Raw genomic sequence first — 24,862 nt, forward strand, 5'->3', positions numbered from 1 at the left:
ACGCATCTCCTTGTTTCAGGCCATTTTCGACGTGAAAGCTCGTGGACAAAAATTTTCCTACCCGGACTTTACTTTGGGATTCACTTAAGCATATCTTAATTAATCCAATTAGCTTTCTCGGTATTCCAAGTTCTGTAAGAACGTTGTATAATGTTTCTCTCCTAACCGAGTCGTAAGCCTTTCTAAAATCAATAAATAGTTGGTGTATTGGGGTATGTATTCCCACTTTTTCTTCGAGTATTTGGCGAATGGTAAATATTTGGTGGATAGTTGATCGATTTCGACTAAATCCGCACTGATAATCTCCAATAATTTCATCTGCGTATGGGGTCAGTCTTGCTAATAGAATATTTGAGAGGATTTTATAGGATGTTGACAGAAGAGAAATGCCTCGATAATTATTACAGTCAGTTTTGTCGCCTTTCTTGTGAATTGGAACAATGATTGATTCTTTCCACTCTTGTGGCAACTCTTCCTTGTTCCAGATAAGAAGAAGATTTGTGTATCTTGTTCCACAATTTTTCGCCTCCAGCTAAAATTAACTCAGCCGGAATTTCATCCACACCCAGAGATTTGTGTTTCTTTAATTTATTTATAGCGGCTTCTACTTCTATTCGATTGGGTTCTGGAATATACGGTTCTGCGGTGTGTATCTCCTTTTCTCCACGCGCATTAGTTTTTGGCTGCGTGTTCAGCAAATCGTCAAAGAAATCTTTCCATCTATTTAATAGGCTATCCGAATCAGTGAGAACTGTTCCGTCAGCTTTCTTTAATATATAAGCACGAGGTTGATAGCCTTTCGTAAATTCGCTTATCCCCTTATACATGTCCCGAATATTTTTATTTTTACTATTATCTTCAAGTTCCTTAATTTTAACTTTCAAAAAATCGCGTTTCTTTGTTCTAAAAGTTTTGGAAGTTTCCCGCCTGATATCTGCGAAATTTTGTGTAATTATTTCATTCGGATTTTGTAGCCACCGTAATGCCTGTTTTCTCTTCTCTTCTAGTTTAATGCATTCTTGGTCGAACCATGATTTGTTCCTACGTATTTCCGCGTGTACCAATTTTTCTATTGCTGAACTTTTAATGCTATCTCTAATTTCAATCCAAGTATCCTCAACACTAGTGCACTCCTAGTCTTCTAAAACCGAGAATCTATTCGAAACTTCAATCTATTTAACTTTGGGCCGCTGTTGTTTTAAAACAACATGGCAATACACACCTCATTGTGGGTATGACCTTGGAGCCTAATCTACCATTCTATTTGGAAACTTTTGGAATAACTCGGGTAATAAAGGAAGACAATTTTTAATAATGGTTAGGATTAGGTAGTCCGTAGGCGCGCTTTTACATTAGCAAAAATTATGAGTGTACTGGTTCGGGTTCGGTGTCGGGTTATTTTAAAAAACTAGGGTTTTTCTCCGTGTACCTACCGTCGCTGACTGGATTACCCTGTACGATTGTATCTGGACTTAAAATTTCAATAACAAATCGTCACAAATAGCATTGGTTCGGGTAATACACATGTCTCATGCAGCCAAAAGATGATAATCTACCAAAAAATAATAAAAATAACCTGAACACGCAGTGGTTGTCTAAGAGATAAGCATGGTGTTGTACCATATTCTATTATCGTCATAGCCTATAAATCAACATATAATCGTCACAAGCATTTCAAATACTTACCTGTTCATTCACAGCATATTAGGAATACATTCCAATAATAACTAAACAACAGAACACTTACAACACTTATTAATGGCACTACGTATGTAAATTAGAGAATTGATATTACACTGCTCTTGATAAAAAATATTTTAAGATTTTATGAAAGATATCGATTTATTATTAATATTTCACATTCACAGACAATACTTAAATTTTACACAATAACCATATATTATGTGGGTATTTCATATGCTGGCCCATGTTCAAACAAAGTACGGTCGCGCCTAGAGGGTAGCGTTACACTATTTGCATCGCGTAAATGAAAACGAAATTCATATCGATGAGGCGATGATGCAGAAATATTCCATCTATCGATGAAAGCTTCCAAATTTCTTCTCCTTACTTCTGCTTTCTCATTCTCAGACAATCAGTATAATTGTCTCATTTCAACGTGTTATACCAATCACTGTTGCCGCCTTCAGTTTTTTCTCACACTAGACGAGTTAGAAAAGTACAGAAGAAATTATAATTAACAGTTGTGGTTTTCACACGTTTGTCGATAATTCTAAATAATAACTTGTTTTTCACTATCACTTTGTGATACAGAGAAGACCATTGTGGTTTACGTTGAGCACTGACACATATTTCTTAGCAGAACATTGCATATGTTCCTGGTCTTTTTGAGTACTACCGACGAACTGCCCGCCTCTTTCACATTCACGTTTTGTGCAGACAAAAAGAGCGTATTGATACGAACGTTTTATGGGATATAGTTCCCATAAAACTACACCTTATTATTAAATATTTTAGCCAACTAAACACCATTAAGAGGATTGAATGTCTATTAATTGAGTGATTAATACGTAGACACTATATAATACACGAATGATCAATTAATTACTTATAAATAAACATATTAGTACTTTGGATAGCAGACTGCGTAGGTGTGAGTGAGGGAACGAGCAAATACCTTCCCAAATACTGTTCGACGGGAGGTGCTGAAATGTCTTCAGAAGAGAGGCAACTTCTGGGTAGAAAAATTCCATGGTTTCACTCTTCTGCGAATTTCGGCTGGTTAAGCGCTAATTCCAAGAATTCCTCTTGTGAATACGAGGGTTAAGTTAAAGAGTACACAACTTTAGTGTCACAAAATTAAATATAATCTACAGTCTAATATAGAGCCGTCTCAGAGACTGAACGCGTGTGGTGCTAAGGAGCCTGATCCATCATTCATTAAGATACAGTCCAACCTGGATCTTAAGAAATAAGTTCGAAGACATTACGAGTGAATTTCGTGAAGAAATAATTATATATAATAAAATAGCACATATTCATTCCAGACACATCAGATGCACGCATATTGTCAATCTGTGCGAAATTATTTGGGCATGAGCCAAAGGGATGACATACCAGAAGAACCAAGAAAAGTGAAATTAAAATGTTTCTTAATTTCACGGAATATTCTTAATCTACACCAATTATGGGAGGCCACCTGCGGTACTTAGCCCTAATACTTTTTAATTGATTGTTATGCAAATCAGGATAGTGCTAGTATTTATCTGAAGAATTTCAACTGCTTTCCGTGTCCATGAGTTCTATTTTAAGCCAGCTATACATAATCAAATATTGTATCAAATGTTTCAGCAAAGTGGAATTTGAACATGTATGATACTAAGTTGTATGCAACTTCTGGGTTGGTTACAACATTTTATACAACTGTTTTGAAACAAAACATGTTCTATTCCTATCCATTATTGAATCAAGGAAAGCAAACGAAAATCACTGTGCAGTGGCGCTAAACGTGGACACGGGAATCATATTGACGCCTAATGGCATCATTCTCTTTTGTGTAACTGTAAACTTACATAGCATTAGCTGCAATAAGTGCAAATGCAAAGAAGCATTGGAAAAAACTGTGGGTGACTTTAGGCTGACAAGGGCAGAGACTACAGGTCAGTATCAGTTTACATATCACATGCAGGTTCATATCAATTGATCGATTATTTTAACATTTAATATTTAAACATTTTAAATAACTGCCTCAAGCGAGTATTACGTTGCACTCTATGCCTACCAACAAATGTAACAATTGAATGAAGAAATGTAAACAAATTAGAACAAAATTAAGTTTCTATTTGATCATCTATAGTGCTTGTAAAAGTTTTAGACAACTTATTTGACCAAATGACTATCAAAGATAAGTTTGATACAACATTTGATGGAAAACTATGACCATGTAAAATAGGTTTTTTGAACAATTGTAACATTTAGTTTACCCAAAAATTGTATACAACATGATATCTTACACGGTCAAATTCCGCTTCGATGAAATATTTGATGCATTACCTGGTGAGATATTTGATCATCTATAATAGCCTTTGGATTACTTAGCTACGTGATCTAATAATCATACAATTGAATTGAAATAAGTCGAAGGTAAGAAAGAGACGTTTAAAAGAGAATATTCCACAAATATGAAAAAATAATAAGAGAACAAACCGAAAACTACAAGTATGTGAAAAAGAATGTAATAATATCGAGTTGCAAATTTTAAATACAGTGAAACCTCTACTAACGGACACCTCTATAAAGCGGACACCTCCCGTAACGGACATATTTTGCAATCCCCAAACACTGTAATAGGAAAAAAAACTTATTGACAAACCTGTCTAAAGCGGACATGGACAGTCTTTCCTGTTTTTATAGGTATTTTTTACCTCTGTATTACGGAGAATTTCTCTAGAAACAAGTTGAAAAGTGCAGTAAAAATAAATTTTAGTAATTCATACATGTGTCATCAAGAAAGCATTGTGACAACATTTTGCCTCCTCAACTGGTTGCTCAGTAACCCAGACGAAGTCACTGATTAACAACATTCTCATGTCCTTTGCTTGCATCCCACTCCCACCCAAGCACACAAAAGTGATTGACAGTTACCCACCATTTGGAATGACACGTTATGGTACTCTCCCGCTGGAATCTGAAGCAAGCAGAAGACTAGTTTGGTATTTTGGACCTGAGGGTACACATATTATCTCAAAAAAGACACTACTGGACTGCAATTAACTCACAAATTAAAACAACATACCGAAAATGTAGTAAATAGTAATGTGTAAAGAGCGGAGAACTATGCCATCTTATTTCCATGTTGTGCCTTGAACATAGAGTATTGGATCCCGGAGGACAATGCAGGCATTTTTGTAATATTCGTAAATACATGATTCATGCAAAAATATTTTTTCTAATTGCATATTACCTTGTTTACTACTATAAATCTCACTCCTTCTCTCCCAGTCCTCAAATTATCCTAGCCCAAAGCATATACGAGCTTATTTTTGGCAAACAATATACCTGATCTTTCATTTTTAGGAGGCGGGCAATTTACACTACCGAACTCTACGAAAGAAGAAAGTATTAATAAGAGTATTTTATGTAGTGATATCAGCATATTACAATGATAAACGCACTCTCACTTTTGAAGCTCTTTATACAAGAAAATACAAGAATACGTCATAAAATATTGAAAACTCTCTAAGGCGGACACCTCTCTATAGTGGACAATTTTTGATTACCCATGGCTGTCCGCCTCAGAGAGGTTTCACTGTATAGAAAAGTCATAGATGCTTCTTCTTACAAATATATCATAAAGTTCTATGTATAATTCAAAGATAAAATACTTTTTGCACTACAATAATTTAGGTATAGTAATTTTCGTAAAATATATTTATGTATTTTCTTGTATAAAGAGCTTCAAAAGTGAGAGTGCGTTTATCATTGTAATATGCTGATATCACTACATAAAATACTCTTATTAATACTTTCTTCTTTCGTAGAGTTCGGTAGTGTATATTGCCCGCCTCCTAAAAATGAAAGATCAGGTATTTTGTTTGCCAAAAATAAGCTCTATATGCTTTGGGCTAGGATAATTTGAGGACTGGTTGAGAAGGAGTGAGATTTATATAAAATATGGCTAAATTTATATATTCAGGAATTTTGTTCTTGAAGTTAGGTATCTGATCTCATGTCATTCATTTTCCATGTTTTCTATTGTAACACTCCGCCATTTTTTGCAAAATTGTTACTGAATATGGCACTGCCTGTCCGTCAATCACCTTCTTTCTGCTTTGCTTCCCTGTTTTATTTGAAGGGCTCGGGTGAGGGGGGACATGGTAACTGACATTTTTGCTAGTTTTGAGTTATAAGTAGGACTGTATACTCCAGCATAACTAAAGTCAATCGATGGGAAAAAATTGTCACTCCACAAATATATGGCAGAGTAATACGCGTTGAAAGTCATGGTATATACAAGCTCTTGTAAGTAAAACATGGTACTAACAAAGATTTCGGCAAGACAGGAGCTGGTGTTTCCAAGCACGTCAGAAGAAAATGGTAATAATATGAGTAGTAGCAATGTAGATAGTTTTTCGGAAAATGATTATGATTCCGATAAAGATCCAGAATATATACGAGATCAGAGCAAGTTTGAAAATAAATGACATACTGATTTTTAAGTGACCAAAAATAGGCATCAAACTTTCACGTACAATGTGGTATTATACTGTAGATACGATTGTTTACTTGCAGCAGTGGCAAGTTTGAAAATAAAGGACATACTGATTATTAAGTGACCAAAAGTAGGCACCAAACTTTCATGTACAATGTGGTATTACACTGTAGATACGATTGTTTACGTGCAGCATTGTGCACGATAATAGTTGCAAGCAAAACGCTATTAGTGTAAGTAGGTAATAGTCGTTATTGGAAAGTGGAGGAAATATTTACGATCTCATTACCCCAAACCATATTTAACTAATAATAATTTGTTTTATTTTCGTTACGCACTGAAATGACCCTATGTAGATACCATATTTTACGTGCAAATATTAATTTTATTAGACAGATATTCCATCATGAATACCTAAACGACTTTTGGTGAGGATGAGCAAAAGGGGATATGTGCCCGTTTACTTCCGAACATGCAAGAACTTTTAAATGACAGGCTTGATTATTTTCTCCCGTTGACTCTAATAATGTACAGAGTGGAAATATGCGTCGCTATGCGGGAAACAATTAGCAACAGAACGTCCTATGACAGTGAATCGGTTATTTTAATGCTGTAAATTAGGAATAATAGTGTTGGCTGTACACCACCTGTTGAGTTAGGCATAATATTAATGCAGTGTAAACTTATTCCGTCGTATGCAGAGTCGTTTTGACTAATGATTATCGTCATACTGAAAAGAAACTGACTACTGCAGGAAACATATGTTAGTCGATACCTTTAGTATGTCTCTAATCACACGTCAGAACGACTCTGCATAAGGCCTAATACTTTTATTCACCTAGTTCTTTTTCTACAATATTTTGCTTTATTTTCAGATCTCCTCTGGTGCAGAAAATATACCATCTTGTGGTAGGGAAGGCCTTTTAAACATAGAGTTGTTTTTTGGACATGAATAGTGACTTTGGAAATGTCAGGGATCCCTATTTCACCGCTGCGCTCAGGGGACCCTGACTATTTCTAACGCTACCACCCGTATCCAATAACTTCGTACTTACAAGGGAAAGAGAGGACCCGATTCCAACATCGGGGTCCCAATTTTGGGCCTCCGGTTCGGGGATCCGGTATTTACATTACTACTGTGCTCAGAGATCCCTGACATTAATTTTCCAAACCCATTACTCGTGTCCAAAAACTCAGTGTTTAAAAGACAAAAGAGAGGGCCCGAGATTTCGGGACCTCATTATAAAAAGAACCTGACGTCATGGGCCTAAATAGATCCCGGATTCGGATTCAAGAGCAATTATATAAAGTTGTTCTCGTTGCTGGAAGCGATATTTCGATGAGCATTGTAATATTGACAATTGCACGTAAAATATGGTAAGTGAAAAAACATAATTTGCACATATTGGACCTTATGCAGAGTCGTTTTGACGTTTGATTAGAGTCATACTAAAGGCTTCACCACTGCAGGAATCATATGTTAGTCGAATTCTTTAGTATAGCACTAATAACGCGTCAGAACGAATCTGCATAAGGCCCATTATCTTTTTAATGCGTTGTTTAACATTGGAAAAATATTTAGGTCAAACATTCGTGTAACTGTGGTTTGAAAAGGTTAGAAGAAAAATATTTCATGCACTTTATGTATCATTTTGTATTACCTATTCTGCAGATTTTTTTTTTTTGAAAAATTTACATTCTCATTATCTCGAAACAACTTTTGTCTGTTACCATGTCCCCCCCCCCCCCCCCGGACGAGACCTTCATTCATTTGTAACCGATCAGGGTTATCATTCCTAGGCCACTTTAAGTACGGATTAGCGTCAACGGAACGCATAAGTTTCAGTTCCTCTTATACAGAGTCATTCTGACGGGTGCAGGCCTCCAGTATGATGCTAATCATTAGTCTAAACGACTTTGCAGAAGGCCCAGTTTGTTTTAATGTTTTCCTGCTTTTGCGCTGCGTTCCGGTCCGCAAAAGTCTGTTGGAACTGGAATATACAGAATGGCTACATTTCTTTGGAAAATTATCGTAGCCCAACGCAACAAAGACATTCAAAGACAAATCATACCACTATGCGGGTTTTTGCAAAGTAAAACGTAAATTTTGAGTTGTGTTGTGATTATGCAAACCTTTACAGATTTTTTTCTAGGGGTGTTATATTTATAATGATAATCTTTCACGAAATGAATGTGATACGATTCATGAATTGAACGAATCATGTAGACCATGAATCTAATCAGTTTGTATATGGTTCATTATGAACGAGTAGTTTGAAATGTCCCATGTGCCATTTCAAAAACAGAATTGCGCTCTAGATCGTAATTATTAAAGAAGGTGGGAAGGCATGAGAAATTCGGCGGTCGAGAGGAATGTGACAATAGCCTAGAAGGAATTTGTTAATCAGTTTGTTGTATATATACGTGAGTAGAATAGGAGTCTGAGTAACGTAAATAATTAGCTTTTAGATTTTGTGTTTTGTAACGAATGTTACCAAACTTCCAATCATGTTGAAAACCGGGTACTTGCACGTAACAAAGAACGTGACTAGGAATAACTCAAGAAAGTATTGCATTAACATTCATAAAGCAATCGTGATGCTTAAATTTGAGCGTTTAGATTGTGAAATTTCAGAAATTCCGTACATTTTAGGAAATAATTTATTTCCATTTTTTTAATTAAAATTTTCAACTCGCTGGGGTACACTCAATCTGCACACCAGAGCTCGTATTTCCTGCATTGCAGACATTTTATGTTTTTCGTACAGGCCTATTTTATGAGACCATACAGGAATAATTATTATTATTTTGTCAGGAAGTTGATTGCAAGTACCTTTTAATTTTCGTTTGTTTTTGGGAGCAGTTACGTTGCTTGCCGCAGATTTACTTCTGGCCAAGTTTCAGCACACCAAATTTTGGAAACCTTTTGTTAGAACTGAAATTCAATACTCTGCACGAATAGGCATATCTATAATGAACATATCTGCAGATTATATAATTAAACTACAAAGTAATACAACCGTATTTTAGGTTTACAAATGTAGAGTTACTAGTGTAAAATTATTATAAGCGCTTTACAACGGATAAAATAAGGGAGTGCATATGAAAGATGATAGTATTAGATACTATTTTTCACCTGCGGTGTATTTCTACACACCGTAAACAAGCTGGATGTTTTAGAAGTGGAGGCAAAGATACGACCCTACCCTATTTATTCCTATCTTGCGTGCATGTCAACAATGTGACAAAATCAGTAGTTCTCAACAAAATGCACTCTTGCCTAATTTTGATCCATTTTCATAAAATTAATAGTGTATAATTTCTCGTTTTTGAGTGAGTATACCACTTGGATTGTAAAGTTAACCCTTATAATTTTTCAACTATTATTTTGAATGGTGTGCCAAAACTTGACTTGCACGGATTAACTATAGGGCGGTTCAACCGTTACGCATATAGATAGTGTGCGGACATAATCCATGTAACCAGGTTTAAAGTCACTATCCAACCTGCGCTAAGTGGGCGCTAAAACCAAGGAATTACCCAAATCAAAAGGGTAGGAAGGTGGAAGGAAGTGACATTCGATATTTCTTATGTAAATTTTACAAATCTATTGTTCCGTAAAATACGAGTACTCAATGGTTTTATTGTTTCCGTGTTAAGTGGCGCAGAGTAGATCTAGACATAGAACCTCGCCGATACTTTTGTAGATTGAGAATAGTCATATATATATATATATATATATATAAACAATGTGCTTTCACTTTTCTTGCCTTGAACGATTCCCTATACCGTTCTGGACTGTTATTATCTTGACGCATGCCAAATAATTGCGTACAAATTCATAATACGCGTGGAAAGTGATGTGCTCTGGAAATGGTTACGTGGTATCTTATTACCTGCCATCCTATTATATGCAATTATTTATTACGAAATTCACTCGTAGTGTCTTGGAAATTGTTTGTTAACCCTTTAAGTTGGGTTAAATTTCAAAGTTGGGCGTCCGTTTCCAGCAGAATTTTTAAAATTTACAGGAAAGATATGGATAATTTGATCGTTTGTGTGCTTGATAATATATAAGAGTCTCGAAAAGTATGTTTATTTGTTATATAAAAGCGGTTATAAACATGGGACTATACGCCGAGCGGAGGGAACTATTTGGCGCAAGGTAACCAAACAGTTGCATTGAGGGAAAGAAACGGGCATTTATATTATCACCATGGCGAATGTACAAGGGCAATGAACTAACAGTTTTAACATTTGTGAAGCAATACGTTGATAACGAGCAAAATATTTTAAAAGTTTGTGAAGAGCACGGATTAATGAACCTAATAACAAATTGCAGAAAGTGTAGAAAGGAGATAACAGCGAAAAATCGTGGCGAAAGCGGATGCCCAACTTCGGAATAAGTGCCTTTAAGTTACTTAAATGTTAGGAAATTTTCTGGCAAAAAATGTCCATAATTTGTTATTGCTTATTTGAATTGTTTGAATATAGAAGAGTACATAACAAAAATATATCTTCATAAATTCTTTCCCAGTGCGTAGAAAAAGAAGCCAAGAAATTTCCAGCCAGTTATCTCGGGGCTATAAGAGCAAGGTTGTAGGGACGTATAGGTATAGGTGAAATATTCATACGGGGACGAATTTTATTGCTAAATGATGTACATGATGTGTTGTGCAATATACAATGAAATAACGTTTCAAATTTGGTATCAGGATTTTTATTCCGAGTATTCTCGATACAGAGAACTACGTAAAATTCAACAAAGATATGTTAGTGACGCGGTAGCACAAGCCACGTACACTCTACAATACCCCTAGAGCAGTGGCGTAGGAGGGAAGGGGGGCAGAGGGGCCGAGCCCCCCCCCCCAAAGAGGTCTGACAATGTACTTTGGTACTTCGACATTTGTAATTTTTTATATATTTTTTTGTTTGTAATGTTTCTATATGTACCTATAACAGCACTTGCCCCCCCCCCCCCCAAACACACATCCTGGCTACGCTACTGCCCTAGAGACATCTTCTGTTGAGCGAAATAAGTAAGTACTTTGAACATTAATAGATGGATTCTTTCGTGATAAGTACAAAGGAATAGAAAAGTTACAAACGCAACGAGATGACTCGGGATAACAAGTAATTTCTTACACTAAAAAATATGTTTTTAAGGGTTAAAGTAATAGTTGTATTTATGTGTACAAATTCACGTTACGAGGATTTTTCTCTATAGGTATAAATGCCCGTCCGGGGGTGTGCCATAAAAGTGACTGTGCAAAAACCACAAACCAACTTGTGCTAGGTCACGACTAAAAGCGTGATAATTGATTATTATCACAGAAACACATCGATGATACCGTATTATTGTTAAATGTTCCCCTTTAGTTTAGTTTTTCTTTCTTCCTAACGGCAGTAATGTTTTCCAGTTTAACATAATGGAGCTGAACGATGGGAACATTCAGACTCTGGCTGGATACCTTCAGCAGACACTGTCTCCAGTTCCAGACGTAAGGAAACCAGGTAAGTATCCATTGATTGTTCATACATTTACAAAAGGATTCAGGTCCGAATTTGCATTACACGAAAAAAAAAAAAAAAAAAAAAAAAAAAAACTTAGAGACTAATACTAATCTAATCTAATGACTTGAGTGTATAGGTCGAAGGCAAATTATGACGATATTAAGAAATGGATATCAGTTCGTGCTTCGTGGATTATAAGCTTGATTCTAAGTCGAAGGAATGTGTAATTTATACGTTTTGTTATAATTCCATGGCGAGGGTCGTCCAGAAAGTAAATGTTTAGGCCTGGTTAAATAAAAATAAAAGATATCAGCACAAATCCTTATTTACAAAGCCACAGGACCTTACTCTACTTTCCAATCTAATTGCCAGAGATGTCAAGACACTGGTTATAACTTGGGACCAATTTTTCAATGCCGATGTTAAACTCATCTGGCGCCAAAGATTTGAGCCATGCCGTCATTGCTTGCTTGAGTTCCTCATAGTTGGCGAACTGTTTTCCACCCAAAATTTCCTTAAGTTTTGGAAAGAAATGAAGCGTCGGTTTTCCTGATTTTTTTTCTTTCAGTTCTTCCGTAACAAGTGATAGCCTCCCACTGCGGTCTTCACCGTGCACACTTGCCCTTCCCTGATTTAAACATAATGCACCATTTCCTCACTGATAACTCGTTCATTGCACTATCAACATAAACATTCTTTATTTGCCTATATATTTCAATAGCATTAACTTTCTGCGCGTTTAGAAAACGAATGACACTCCGTACTTATCATTTGGCAGGATTTTCTATTGGTGCCACCATTTTGATTCGCTGCAAAAACAAGTAGCGTGACCGCGCACGCGATCGTAATGGTAGGGAGTCTGCGCAATGCGCATCGTTCTTTACTTTCTGGATGGTTCTCGTAGTTTAATCTTCTATCACCAAATAATCTCTACCTTCAGCCTCACGACATTATCCCGTGATCCTGGCATCCTGCATTCAAAGATAGCACGTCTCAGTTTTTATCCCTACGTCTTCCTATCTGTTGAAGCGTTTTGGCGAATACTCACTTTTTTAGTTTGTATGATTATTTCCTGATAAGTAATTCATTCAGTTTGGTTGTGAAAGTTAATCAGGAGAATTGGATACTTAGGGTCAGTGAAAGTAATTATGAGGCATATGTAAAAACTTTTCCACGTTACTCAGCTTAGTTTTGAAAGCAGTGAACATAGACAGCAGTTTATGGGGCCAATAGAGTAACAATTTGCTGCCAAGAAATTTCCTGTCATCTCATAAGTTGATGAGTAAATGTCAAATTTGTGCTGTCTCATAATTTCCCTCCAAAAGGGTAATTACGAGACACTTGTCCTCAGCTTTCTGTATGTGATATCGAGGTATGAAGGAGTCCAATTGTGAGACAAAGAAGTCTTCGTTATTTTGTGTTTATTACATAAAAATATACAAATATTTGGCTGAGTTACAAGAAAACAACTAAGAAAGAAAGTGGAAATAGCTATAGTGTTATTCTAACATTTGTGTGACTTGACTTTAATAGGCCTATCGATTTTACCGGTAACGATACATTAGACTTGCTCTGTGCGTGGTTAGGACTTGTGGCACCCGTATTGTTAAATTGTGCAGTGTAGCTGCCATTGAGTTGAATATGCGGATAAACCCTTTTATTTGTTCTTCATTCATTTTACGGTTGATTACAATTTTCTATTGCGTGCATATTCCTAATCTGCGCCCCATGTAACTGTTTCTTTTTCATTTTTAAGTTGCTATGTACAGCTTAAGTTCATACGATGCTAACCTCATGATTCTATCTATCCCAATACACGTCCCAGGGAATTGCTCATCCAGGAACTGACGCACCTGGATGCCATAATGGGGAGGTGCACCATCTTGTTGGAAGAACCTGGGGAAGGTACCATTCTCGGACATCAGAGCCGGCATTATGTTTTCCTGCAACAACGCGAGCTATCGGTCTGCATTTAACGTTCCTGGAATGAAAAACGGACCGACGATCTTTGTTCCCCATATGCCTGCCCATACCATAGATTTCCCTGCACCGGTCATTTTCGAGAGATCTGTCCAAGCGGGGTTGTCACGGGACCAATAGCGTATGTTTTGCCTATTGACCTCACCATTTACGTAGAAATGGGCTTCATCCGAAAAAAGTATCTGCATAGCGAACTGCGGATTTACCCTCAATTTCTCAGTAGCCCACTCGCAAAACTGGACGGGACGATCGGGATCGTCCTCCCGACAAATGTTGCTGCAATTGCATCTTATATGGATGCCACTTATACCTTTGGAGCACCCTATGCACTGAACTGTGACTCACGGCACACTGCATTGCTAAACGACGTGTGCTTCGCTGCGGCGACTTCGTGTAGGAGGCCAGCACGGCAGTAGCTGTTTCTTCGTCCGTAGCTGTCCTTGGCCGTCCACTACGGGGTCTATCCACAACTGTTTCCGTTTCCTCGAATTTGGTCAATAACCGTGCCACTGCAATATGCGATACAGCTGCTCGTTGTGGATGACGCGCATTGAAATCGGCAGCCACTCGGGCACTCCTCCCGCCCCATATTTTGATAATCTGGATGCGTTCGTCCCTCGTTAACGGCATGATTCACAACCTGCAACACAAAAGAAACGCAGTCAAATTTACAACTTCAATTGTGGATAACTGTTTACCACATAAAGATAAATGCATTTTGACTTCAGATTCGGTTTTCTGGTGTTATTCTAGCCTATGGTCATGTATCACATGACCCACCCTATAGTTACCATTGACAATAGTGTAAACTTAGTGACTATGCGTATAATATTGGTTTATTTGAATGAAAATGTTTACCGTCGCAATCTGTTTTAATAGTTTACTAATTCAATCATGAGGATAACATCGAACTGTTTCCGTCTTACTTCCTTCATGTTTTTGTTGTTATAGTCTAACGTAACCTTCAATAGTTGATAATTTTTCGAGCATAAAATTCTAAATTTCTTTAATACTAACATATCTAATAATATATTTCTATCAATCAAATAATTGTCGGGAGATCTTGGAACGTAAAAATATTTCCACGAGAATCTTTAGAAACTGCAGAATAGCTATATTAATTAACAATATGAAAATACCATAATAGCAAGATGTACTACTGTAGCCTCATTTGTATGTGGATTACGAGTGTCAGCTTGCTGCCCTTCGTTATTAAGGACTGATCTATAATCATCGTTTATTGTTAATAGTATTGATGATCATGGCCGATTTTTTTCCCTACTCTCCATAATGATAAAAATGTTCTGAGATTTATCCTGAAAGTGCAGTCAAGTATATATATTTTTTTACATTAGTGTTTGCATATTCATATGTATATAGTTCGTGGTCCATTATCATGTAGTTAGTAGTAATGCCACAGTTGAGTAAGTCAGCGTGATTGGCATAAAGAGTGATGTGTATTTGCCAAATTTTCTAATGTTAAAAAAATGAGGAAAGTAAAGTGTGACAATACATGCATGGAATAATAATTGCTCTGCAAACGATATAAATGCATAAAGTTGACAGCTAGGATATCCTTCGTTGTTATGAAGTGCAATGCTGTTGTAAGAGGAGAGTTATTAGTATGACGTGTGCCATATTATTGTTAATAGTTTAGACAATTAGGTTGAATACAATAAATGGGCTGCTAAGTAATTTACGTTGCTGTCACAAAAAGAATGAGGTGTTCCAATATTTCCCCCCCTCCACCCCTTTTCCAAGTAAACAACAAAACTAAAGGACTTGATTATTTATTTGATTGTCAATAATTACGTAAAATAGATTTGAATTCGTTTACAGACTTAAAAAGTTACATATTTAATATGTATGAATATTAATTCAGAATAGTTTTCACATTCTTCTTGTTCTTGGAAACAACTAAATTCTCTTCTTTAATTTCAGATATCAAACAGGATGATCAATAACTTGTAATTTGACATTATCTGGAATTAATAAAATCAGATACCGAATTTCAGTCTTGTATTCTAATTAAAACATTTTATAGTGCAATCTTCTATAATATGAAACAATAATGTAGCATAGAATAACCTTAAATTTCATTGCTGGTGTACTGCTTTAGCAAGAACTTGGAACTTTTAAATGAATTGGTGAATTACACATTTTGGGCTAAACAAAAGGAGTATGCAATTTAAATGTTTAATTTCAAATCTGAAATAGATGCGATTTCAGAAATTGGCTACAAGTCAGGATTTTCGTTACTTTGTTTAATAGTTGTTCAGTTTAAATAATTACGCCAAATGAGTGCACTTCAAAATTGGCAACTAGGATTTATCTCTTTTAAAGCGGTATACACAGTTACAAAAGTGGCTTAATCCAGTCAGAATTATTTATCAAGTTTTTTTGCGTATAAATAACAAGTGGCATTCAAGCCTGAATTTGTTTCTATGGAAATGAATTCTAGTGTAATAATTTATTTTTTTAGAAAACAGGAAATTACAGTTTCAGGTCACAAAACAGGCTTATGAAACAAATTTACACCAAGTTCTAGGCTGTTCACTAAAACCAATTTAGGCTACTTCTATCTCTTTATGTTTAGTGTATTGATGTGCAGTCTAGGAATCTTCAGCAAAATAATGTAGGTCTAGAGCTTTAAAAGTTACTAAGAAATAAGATTATAGGAATACTTAAACTATAGAATACAGTTTTTTTGAAACTTAACATACTAGGATACAGAGCTTTCAGCATGCGTCTCATTATTACATTTCATATAAGCAAAATGAAGTACAACAAAAAGATTTGTAACTCTGAAACAAAAGCCCAAGGAACAAATTCAACTTACTCTATAACTTTTGACCTACCAGGCTTCCACCAACACCCATTGGTTTAACAATATTTCTGCACGAGTATATATAAATGTTAATAATACGATTTCGAATTTCAAATTATATATTAAATGAGTTCGTTAAAAAAAATTGGTACATCCAAACTTTTGTAAACAAACTTAAAAATGAAGACAGAGCATTGTGAAGGATGTTACTAAGTGCCTGTGCTCTTAATTTGTATTTATCCTACAGTGGTTGAAGATCATGAAGGATGTCTTATAATTACCCTCCATCACAAGTGTCTCATAATTACCCTTACTGACCCTACACCCTCTTAACGATTATGTGTTTATGAGACTGACATTCCACTATTAGAGTAATACGCTATTTCGCAAAGTATAGCCAATTCAATTTAGGCTAATACCGTACTTGACATTTAGGTTAATACAGTATAGGTCTTGTTCCACGTAGGTCAGCTCAGTTAGGGTAAGTGTGGTGTATTCGTAACTAAGAGTTGCTTTCAAATGAAGTGTATGTAGGAGAAAACACAGTTTGGCTTTTTTTCTAAATTAGGATTCGTGTTGAGATATGTTATTTTGATATATTGTAGGTTACGCTTAACGATACTTTCTACTGGAAGTAATTGCTTATTTGCACATTTTAGAGTAACGAATGATGATTATTGTTTCCGTAATGATGATGATGAAGAATAACACTAGTATATACAAGAAGCATTTGATACGTCTTGAGCCTTCGTAGCAAGGAATTAAAAACAGCGAGGAGCTCAGTCCTGAAAAAAAGATCCAAGTGCTTTGAAGCTGATTGTTTGTGCCGCGTAGTGGTAATGGCGTCAAAATGTTAATGATGAACGAGCTGTGATTCTATATCTGTTTCTCAAGAGCAATTTGGCAAAGAAAGTTCACGAGGACACGCTGGTTACATTGAGGAACATGCTCAGACATATGCAACGATCAAATGCATGGTGACAGAATTCAAACGGAGTAGGACATCATTGTCTGATGAGGCTCTAGCTGACTGTGAAAAGACAGTAATAATAGATGAATTAGTGACAGTCGTGTATAATATTGTTTCGAATAATCGCCACGTGACTATGAACACCATATTCCAGCGTGTGAAAATATCAACAAAGCATGTTCATTCTATTATCCATGGCGTCTTAAAGTGAGGAGGTTATCCGCACATCCATTACATCTGACTGTCGATCTCAGTTTTTAGAGGTTCACTTGATCCGTATTCGTGCTGACACATAGGACTTTCTGAATAATTGGATCACCTAGGACGAGGCATGGGTTCATCATTACGCCCTGAAAGCGAAGGATTAGTCGGTGCAATGGAAGCATGGGATGTGTCACCTCTACCCAAAAAATTTCGTGTGCAACCGTCAGCAGAGAAGGTGATGGCATCCATTTTCTGGCAGCATAGGGGTTTCTAGCATCCATTTTCTGTCTCTGCACCGTCTCACCCTTTCGCAAATTTATGATTGTGCCTTCGAATCCTTATCGCACAACATATTCACCCCCTAATTACCACCTGTTCCACCCACTGATAAACCATCCCAGGGAACATTATTTTCATAGTAATGATGCCAACATGGAAGCTGTGCGTGTACGGACGTAGATGAATCCTTTCTTGTCAGGGTTTAGCATCAGTGCAGCATTGCTGGGAGAAGTGCAAAACACTCCAGGGGAAACTATGGAGCGAAATCCTAAAGTAGGATGCGCCAGGTGGGTTGCTTTCCTAGATAGGCTCAAGACTTGATCAAATGCTCCACGGAATGAATGTAATATTGATGATATAATAATACGACTGAAAGCTATATTTCGTGCTGTTGAATATAAATAAAATAAGTTAATCTTATGCCATATTGCGTAATTTTATAATTGCTGCTGTTTATTCTCCAGCTGAGAAATTTCTAGAAACTGTGGAAGTGAATCAAAACTACCCAATCTTACTGCTACATTTGGTAGACAATAGAGATGCTGATATGATCATTCGAGTCGCTGGAGCAGTGACATTTAAAAACTACATCAAAAGGAATTGGAAAGTGGTATGTATTGATCGTTGTATATATTTAGTGATTTAGCATAATTGATACATTTTCAATAAACTAGAAACTAGTTAAAGTAGATGTCTAGTGTAGAAATAGATTTATTATAATTTCAGGATCAGGGTTTGCCCAAGTGAGCCCATTCGGGTTGGAGCCACCTGAAAAACCCACTTTAAAACCCGCCTGGGTTTTTGAGCTCATTATTAGTACACTATTGGTACAACTAAGGTGATCACATTGAAAGTGATTTTTATCAGATTTTGGACCTTCCTTGGGCGAATTAGATGCTTTCATGTTAAAGTATACAACAACATTCAACGTTAGACCTATATAAAGTTCTAATTGCACTGAATGAATAAAAACGCTTACCCTAGCTAGAGATAATTATAGAACAAATTAATACATGGTTTGGGTTTTTAGCATATTTGAAGTACAATATGCAATTTTATATTTTAGAAAATACTTTCCGTGAATAGTGTGCTCGGCGACGCCGGGGAACGTTATCTTTCATACATTTGACGAGTTTAAGGCCACATGTGCCTGTATCGCCAGTAAATATGTAAATACATTAGTAAAGGTATTAGTATTATTTCATACATTTGATGGTAACACAAGTATTCTTCAGTAACATTTGGTTTTCCAACAACAGTAGTTTAGTTCAGTCATTAGTTGCTACTCTTCAAATAAGCATTCTGTAGAATCAACATCAGCAACAGTGTAAAAAATTTTGTCAAATTTAAGAAGCCTAATGCTCGGAGTTCCGAAGACTGTGTAACGCTATTTCAAACTACTTCAAGTGCTGAATTTAAACTTCCGTACTAGTGGAAGTTTCAATGTACAGTAAAGAAAGCTGCATTTTCGGGGAAAACCCGCCGTGAAAGAAGTGCTCGGGAAATTTCCCCAATTGAACGCACAAAGCATCGGATCTGGAAGATATTTAATTTCATTTAAGACATTTTGAAACATTTACTTTATAAAATATAAATTATCTTTTTGTTAATGTTTCAAATTCATTTCCGGGAAAGAACGATCTTGCTAGTGCTAGAGAAATCCCCGTAATTGAACGCGCAAAGTATCGGAAGTAACTTCAACAATAAAACCATTTAGGGGGGCGCGGTGGCTCAGTGGTAGAGCGTTCACCTCCGGTGCTTGGGGTCCCTGGTTCGATCCCAGCTCGCGCCGTGTGGACTTTGTGGTGGACACACACTGTGATCGTGGGTTTTTCTCTGGGTTCTCTCGTTTCCTCCCACTTTCTACATTCCACCATTTCACTCATCACAGTTTCCTTTAGCCTAACCGGCATAATCGTGGGACGTAAAACTTAAAGATTTCATTTCATTTTCAATAAAACCCTTTATTTTGCGCTGGAAAATATTTGCCATATAAGACATTTTGAAACCTTTATTTTATTATACATGAATTATATCTTTCTTCTAAATCAATATATATGATATTCATATTTGGCTAACATTACTAAGGCTCCTGGGATGACTCGATCCACATTTGTTCGTGTGTGCCTGTACCACATACACATTACATGGTACAACTTTCGGTATTTTAAGTTTAAATTATTAGGGTACAAACACGAGACACACTAAATTTCCTATATGTCTCATTCCACATGAAATCAAATTTGAAACTAAAATGTGGCTCATGTTTTAAATTTTATTCAAACTTTGTACATGTGTTGTGGTACTCAAACATAACACATCTGTAAAATGTTACAACTCTACCTCAAAGGGAACTGCTATAGGAGCCATTCGAAATTTGGGGGTTTTATCGCCTTCGACTTAAAGTATTTGACTTTATTTGAAAATGATTTTCACTAAAACAATCTTAGAATTTGTAGCATTTAAAATATTGTAGTAATGAACTGCCCAAGTGGGGCTAAGCATATGAATTTCACCATCAAAGAGGAAAAAAGAAGAAAAAATATCAAAATTTGGCAACTATTTCTGAAAAAAGCCCACCTAATATCAACCTCAAATTTTCAAAATAAGTACCTCTGGTGTTCCTTTTTGACAAAAAATTAGGAGGGTGTTTTTTGGTGTGTTCAAGAAAAACAAATTATAACACAATGTAAGTTAAGGGCGGATTTAGGCACTTTTTGCACAAAACCCCCAAATTTCCAATGTCTGTTTCCAACTTTCCGTGTTGAAAATGTTTATAATTGTGAAGACTGAGGTGACTGAATAATTGAATTATGCCAGAAATCTGAAACTTCAAGTTCCATTGCTGAAAGACTCAGATTCTGTCGTTAGTTCCCAAAATCATGGACGACTATGAAAACTGTTGAAACATTTCAAAAACCAAGTATCTCGTTCGTAAAGCCCAGAAGATCAGAAAGGATCATTGTATTTTAGCCAAACCTGGTTCTAAAAAAGGATTTAGTATTCCTGGAAACACCTTTAATTTAGTCACAGAATTTTACAACAGTGACAAAGTGCCTTGAAGTGCTGGATTGAGTGTCAATGTCAGCAAACATGTGAATTTAACCATCAGAGAGAAAAAAGAAAAAAGTAATGTCAAAATTTTTCAATTATTTCTGAAAAAGGCCCACCTAACAACCACCTCAGATTTTCAAAATAAGTAGCTCTGGTATTCCTGTTTATTATATAAAAAATTAGGAGGGTGTTTTTTGATATGGAGGAAGGAAGGAAGAAGAACATAATTCAAGTCTGATATTATTTAATTTTCTAGTAATATGACTTGCATGGCTAAGTATGTTCCTCTACAATGATTGATGATTCTTATGAAAATAATAATAATAATAAAGTAGAAACTCTTCCTTAAATGCAATTTATAAAGTTATTTTAAAACAATATGTGCCTATTACGCAGCCTATATAGTGCTGTTTGATTTAATAAAAGAAACACTGAACAATAGTGAACTATCGTTATATAATACACAAATAACATTTATATCTTTGGTTGATTTTAAGCAATTTGAAATATTGAGCCTAAGATCTCTTATCACAAATTTTAGAGAAGGTCTTCTCAGTAGCTTGAATTTATTCTTCAAAAATGCTGTAATTTCTGCCAGTACCACTTGAAATACTGGGTACTCCAATATTAATGATGCAGTTTTCGTATGGAATCCAGCATGTGCCAGGTATTTTCGGCCAGAAAAACCTTTTTCGTGGCTCCATGGGGATGAAGGAAATTCACATTAGACACGATATTCCTGTGAATTCTCAACTAATTTTCCAATTCACCATTTCTCTTCAGAAATGCACGCAATAAATTGCTCACATGAAAGATTAATGTATTTTGATTCTGCTCAAGTATTTAAAGTGAATGTTGTCTTTGAAGAAGATACACAACTGACTTCAAGTTTCAACAGGCTGATGTGTTCATAATGATGAATTTCACGCGTCCCTTGCAACGTTATGACTTTTCCAGTCTCTTTTGAACCATTTGACAAAGGTTTCCAACATATTTCAGCATAAAAAGGCTTTCGTTATAGTTAGTTATAGTTTGACATTGGTTGTAGTTTGAGAAAATTCGAAGAAATCGGCAACAGTAACAATCCGGTCATCCAGTGGCCTCTGTAAATTAGCATGTCTCGCTAGACATTTCACCGTCTCAATTATGTCATCGCAAGCACTTTTGCCGTGACTTGTGGCAAAATAGTTCCACTCACAAGTGAGTCCAAAATCACTCATGCAGGCGTAAGTTGACAATGTATTTTTATAGTATTTATATCGGGCTTCTGACCCATCTCCAAAGTGGATAACGTGTTTAATTTGAGGAAAAACATCATTAACATAGTTCAAAAGAATAACTTGGAAAACATAAAATGTAACTGTGTCGTGCTGACACTACATAATGAAACATTAGATAACAGAAGTTACAGGATCTATTAGGATGTTGCATTTAAAAAGATTAGAATGTTGCACAGTTGAGTAGAATGTTGGTCCAGTGCTACTCTTAAACTTAATCTTGAATAATACAGGAGTAGTTTTCAGCAAAATCAACTATAATTAAGCATGATATGTCATCCAAAGTCTCTATTGTGTGTATTTGAAGTAGTTGCTCTGGGATTTGGCTATGAAGTGATGCTGCACTAATTTGTTATTCCTATCAAAATGTCAATGAAGTCGTCTGTATCTTTAATCATTGTCTTTATTTGGGTTCTGTCAGTTTGAATCCATTGTTTGTACTTATATCTTATGAGTGAGCCAGTTCTTTTAATGCACGAACGAGATACTCGGTTGTTTGAAATGTTAAAATAGTTTTCATAGTCGTTCATGATTTTGGAACTAATGACAGAATCTGAGTCTTTTAGCAATGGAACTTGAAGTTTCAAATTTCTGGCACAATTCAATTATTCAGTCACCTCAGTCTTAACAATTATAAACATTTTCAACACGGAAAGTTGGAAACAGTCAATGGAAATTTGGGGATTTTGTGCAAAAAGTGCCTAAATCCGCCCTTAACTTACATTGTGTTATAATTTGTTTTTCTTGAACATACCAAAAGCACCCTCCTAATTTTTTATGTGTTAAAGAGAAACACCAGAGCTACTTATTTTGAAAATTTGAGGTTGATGTTAGGTGGACCTCTTTCAGAAATAGTTGCCAAATTTTGACATTTTTTTCTTCTTTTTTTCTCTCTTTGATGGTGAAATTCATATGCTTAACCCCACTTGGGCAGTTCATTACTACAATGTTTTAATTGCTACAAATTCTAAGATTGTTTTAGTGAGAACCATTTTCAAATAGCTTCAGTATCTCCAGAGATCTAGCGGTTCAAGTACTTTAAGTCGAAGACGGACTTAGGTGCTTTTTGCACAAAACCCCCAAATTTCAAATGGTTCCTACAGCAGTCCCCTTTGAGGTAGAGCTGTAAAATTTGACAGTTGTGCTATGTTTGGATGCCTCAACATTTGTACAAAATTTGAAGAAAATGTAAAACACATGAGCCACCTTGATTTGTTGGTTTCATATGGAATGGCCCATATAGATTTTGGCGGCAAACCAACGTAAAATATCAAAATGGCGGCCTTTTTTTTTAATAGCGGTGTCCACGCTACAAAACGCGATTTTCGGTCTTTTAAATAGAAATTTTCCGAGTAGAAGCACGAGACACTAAATAAGCTGTATACAGTATATATTTTAGCGGCGATCGAGCGTAAAATTTCAAAATGGAGCCATTTTTCAACTAGACCCTATCCACGCTGCAGGGTGCAATTTTTGAACTTTTAAGTTGAAATTATAAGGGTAGAAGCAAGAGACATTCCAAATTTGCTGCATAGATTTTCTCGCCGATCCAATGTAAGTTTTCAAAATGGCGGCCATTTTTTCAAAACAGTAGTGAACAGAAAACTGTTGCAAGTTGCGACAATGACAGTCTTGAAATATAAATCACATTTTAACACTTTTACCCTAAAGACACTGAAAAATTTCGAAAAAGCGCAATTAAACCCGAAAATACCCATATGGGCTCAGATGGGTTGGATTTTTTCAAAACCCTGTACAGGATCCTTATAAATTATACCGCATTATGTATAAGTGTAAAATTTTCTATGCTTTTCTTTTTATTTATATTAAGCGTCTCTCGTAATAAATTCCATGGGATTTTATATTTCTTATTTGCTCTATAAATTTCTCGGAGTCCTACAAAGTTTCGAAATATTCGTTTCCAAGTTGACTTAAATATTTCATATGTTCATATTCTAATTTCATTTCCCTGTCGAGTGTTCATTTTTGGTTGTGCTTAGAAGTCTTAAAAAGGTGCTGGTAGTTGTTGTTTAGAAACACAAATGAACCAAGAAGCGGTAATAGAAAGATATTTTGTATATGTTGTTTGGATGTAAAAATTGAAACCTGCAATAGGACAATCGTATTCAGAGAAGTTTTTCCTTAGTTCATCAAGCTGATGCTAGATTGTTCCCTTTACTCATAGGCCTTGGTCGACTTTATTATTATTATTATTATTATTATTATTATTATTATTAGTAGTAGTAGTAGTAGTAGTAGTAGTAGTAGTAGTATTAGTATTATTATTAGTATTAGTATTATTGCTGATTGATGATGATGTCGTCGTCGTCTCATTACTCTGTACAAAGAGCAAAGTAACTTATGATCTTGGGCTTATAACTTCAACTCGAGAAAGCCCGTGGGGTGTCTCCGTAGCTCTCTCGACCACTTTTAACGCCCTATTTCTTACAAGGTTCATGCTCTCCTTTGTTCTATCTTTACAAAATTCACATTTTGATTACGTATTATAGGCATTTCCTTATTTAACCTTCCCGCCAAAACAAACGTAATTTGAGTTTCCATCGAAAAGGACCAAACCGTCCCTC

At 35.8% G+C, this 24,862-nt stretch overlaps 1 protein-coding gene across 1 annotated transcript in view; it reads left to right on the forward strand.

The window, feature by feature from the left end:
- Positions 1 to 8,437: 8,437 nt before the first annotated feature.
- Cse1 (chromosome segregation 1) overlaps positions 8,438 to 24,862 on the forward strand; it is a 106,692-nt gene continuing 90,267 nt past the window's right edge. Inside the window, exons 1-3 of the mRNA XM_081738190.1 lie at positions 8,438 to 8,596; positions 11,593 to 11,686; positions 18,411 to 18,556. Of these exons, the coding sequence (XP_081594316.1) occupies positions 11,602 to 11,686; positions 18,411 to 18,556 (231 nt within the window). The 5' untranslated portion in view covers positions 8,438 to 8,596; positions 11,593 to 11,601. The remainder of the gene's footprint in view (positions 8,597 to 11,592; positions 11,687 to 18,410; positions 18,557 to 24,862) is intronic.

The sequence above is a fragment of the Thermobia domestica genome, chromosome 2 (assembly GCF_964235325.1).
Source record: "Thermobia domestica chromosome 2, izTheDome1.hap1.1, whole genome shotgun sequence".
Classification (NCBI taxonomy): Eukaryota; Metazoa; Arthropoda; class Insecta; order Zygentoma; family Lepismatidae; genus Thermobia; species Thermobia domestica.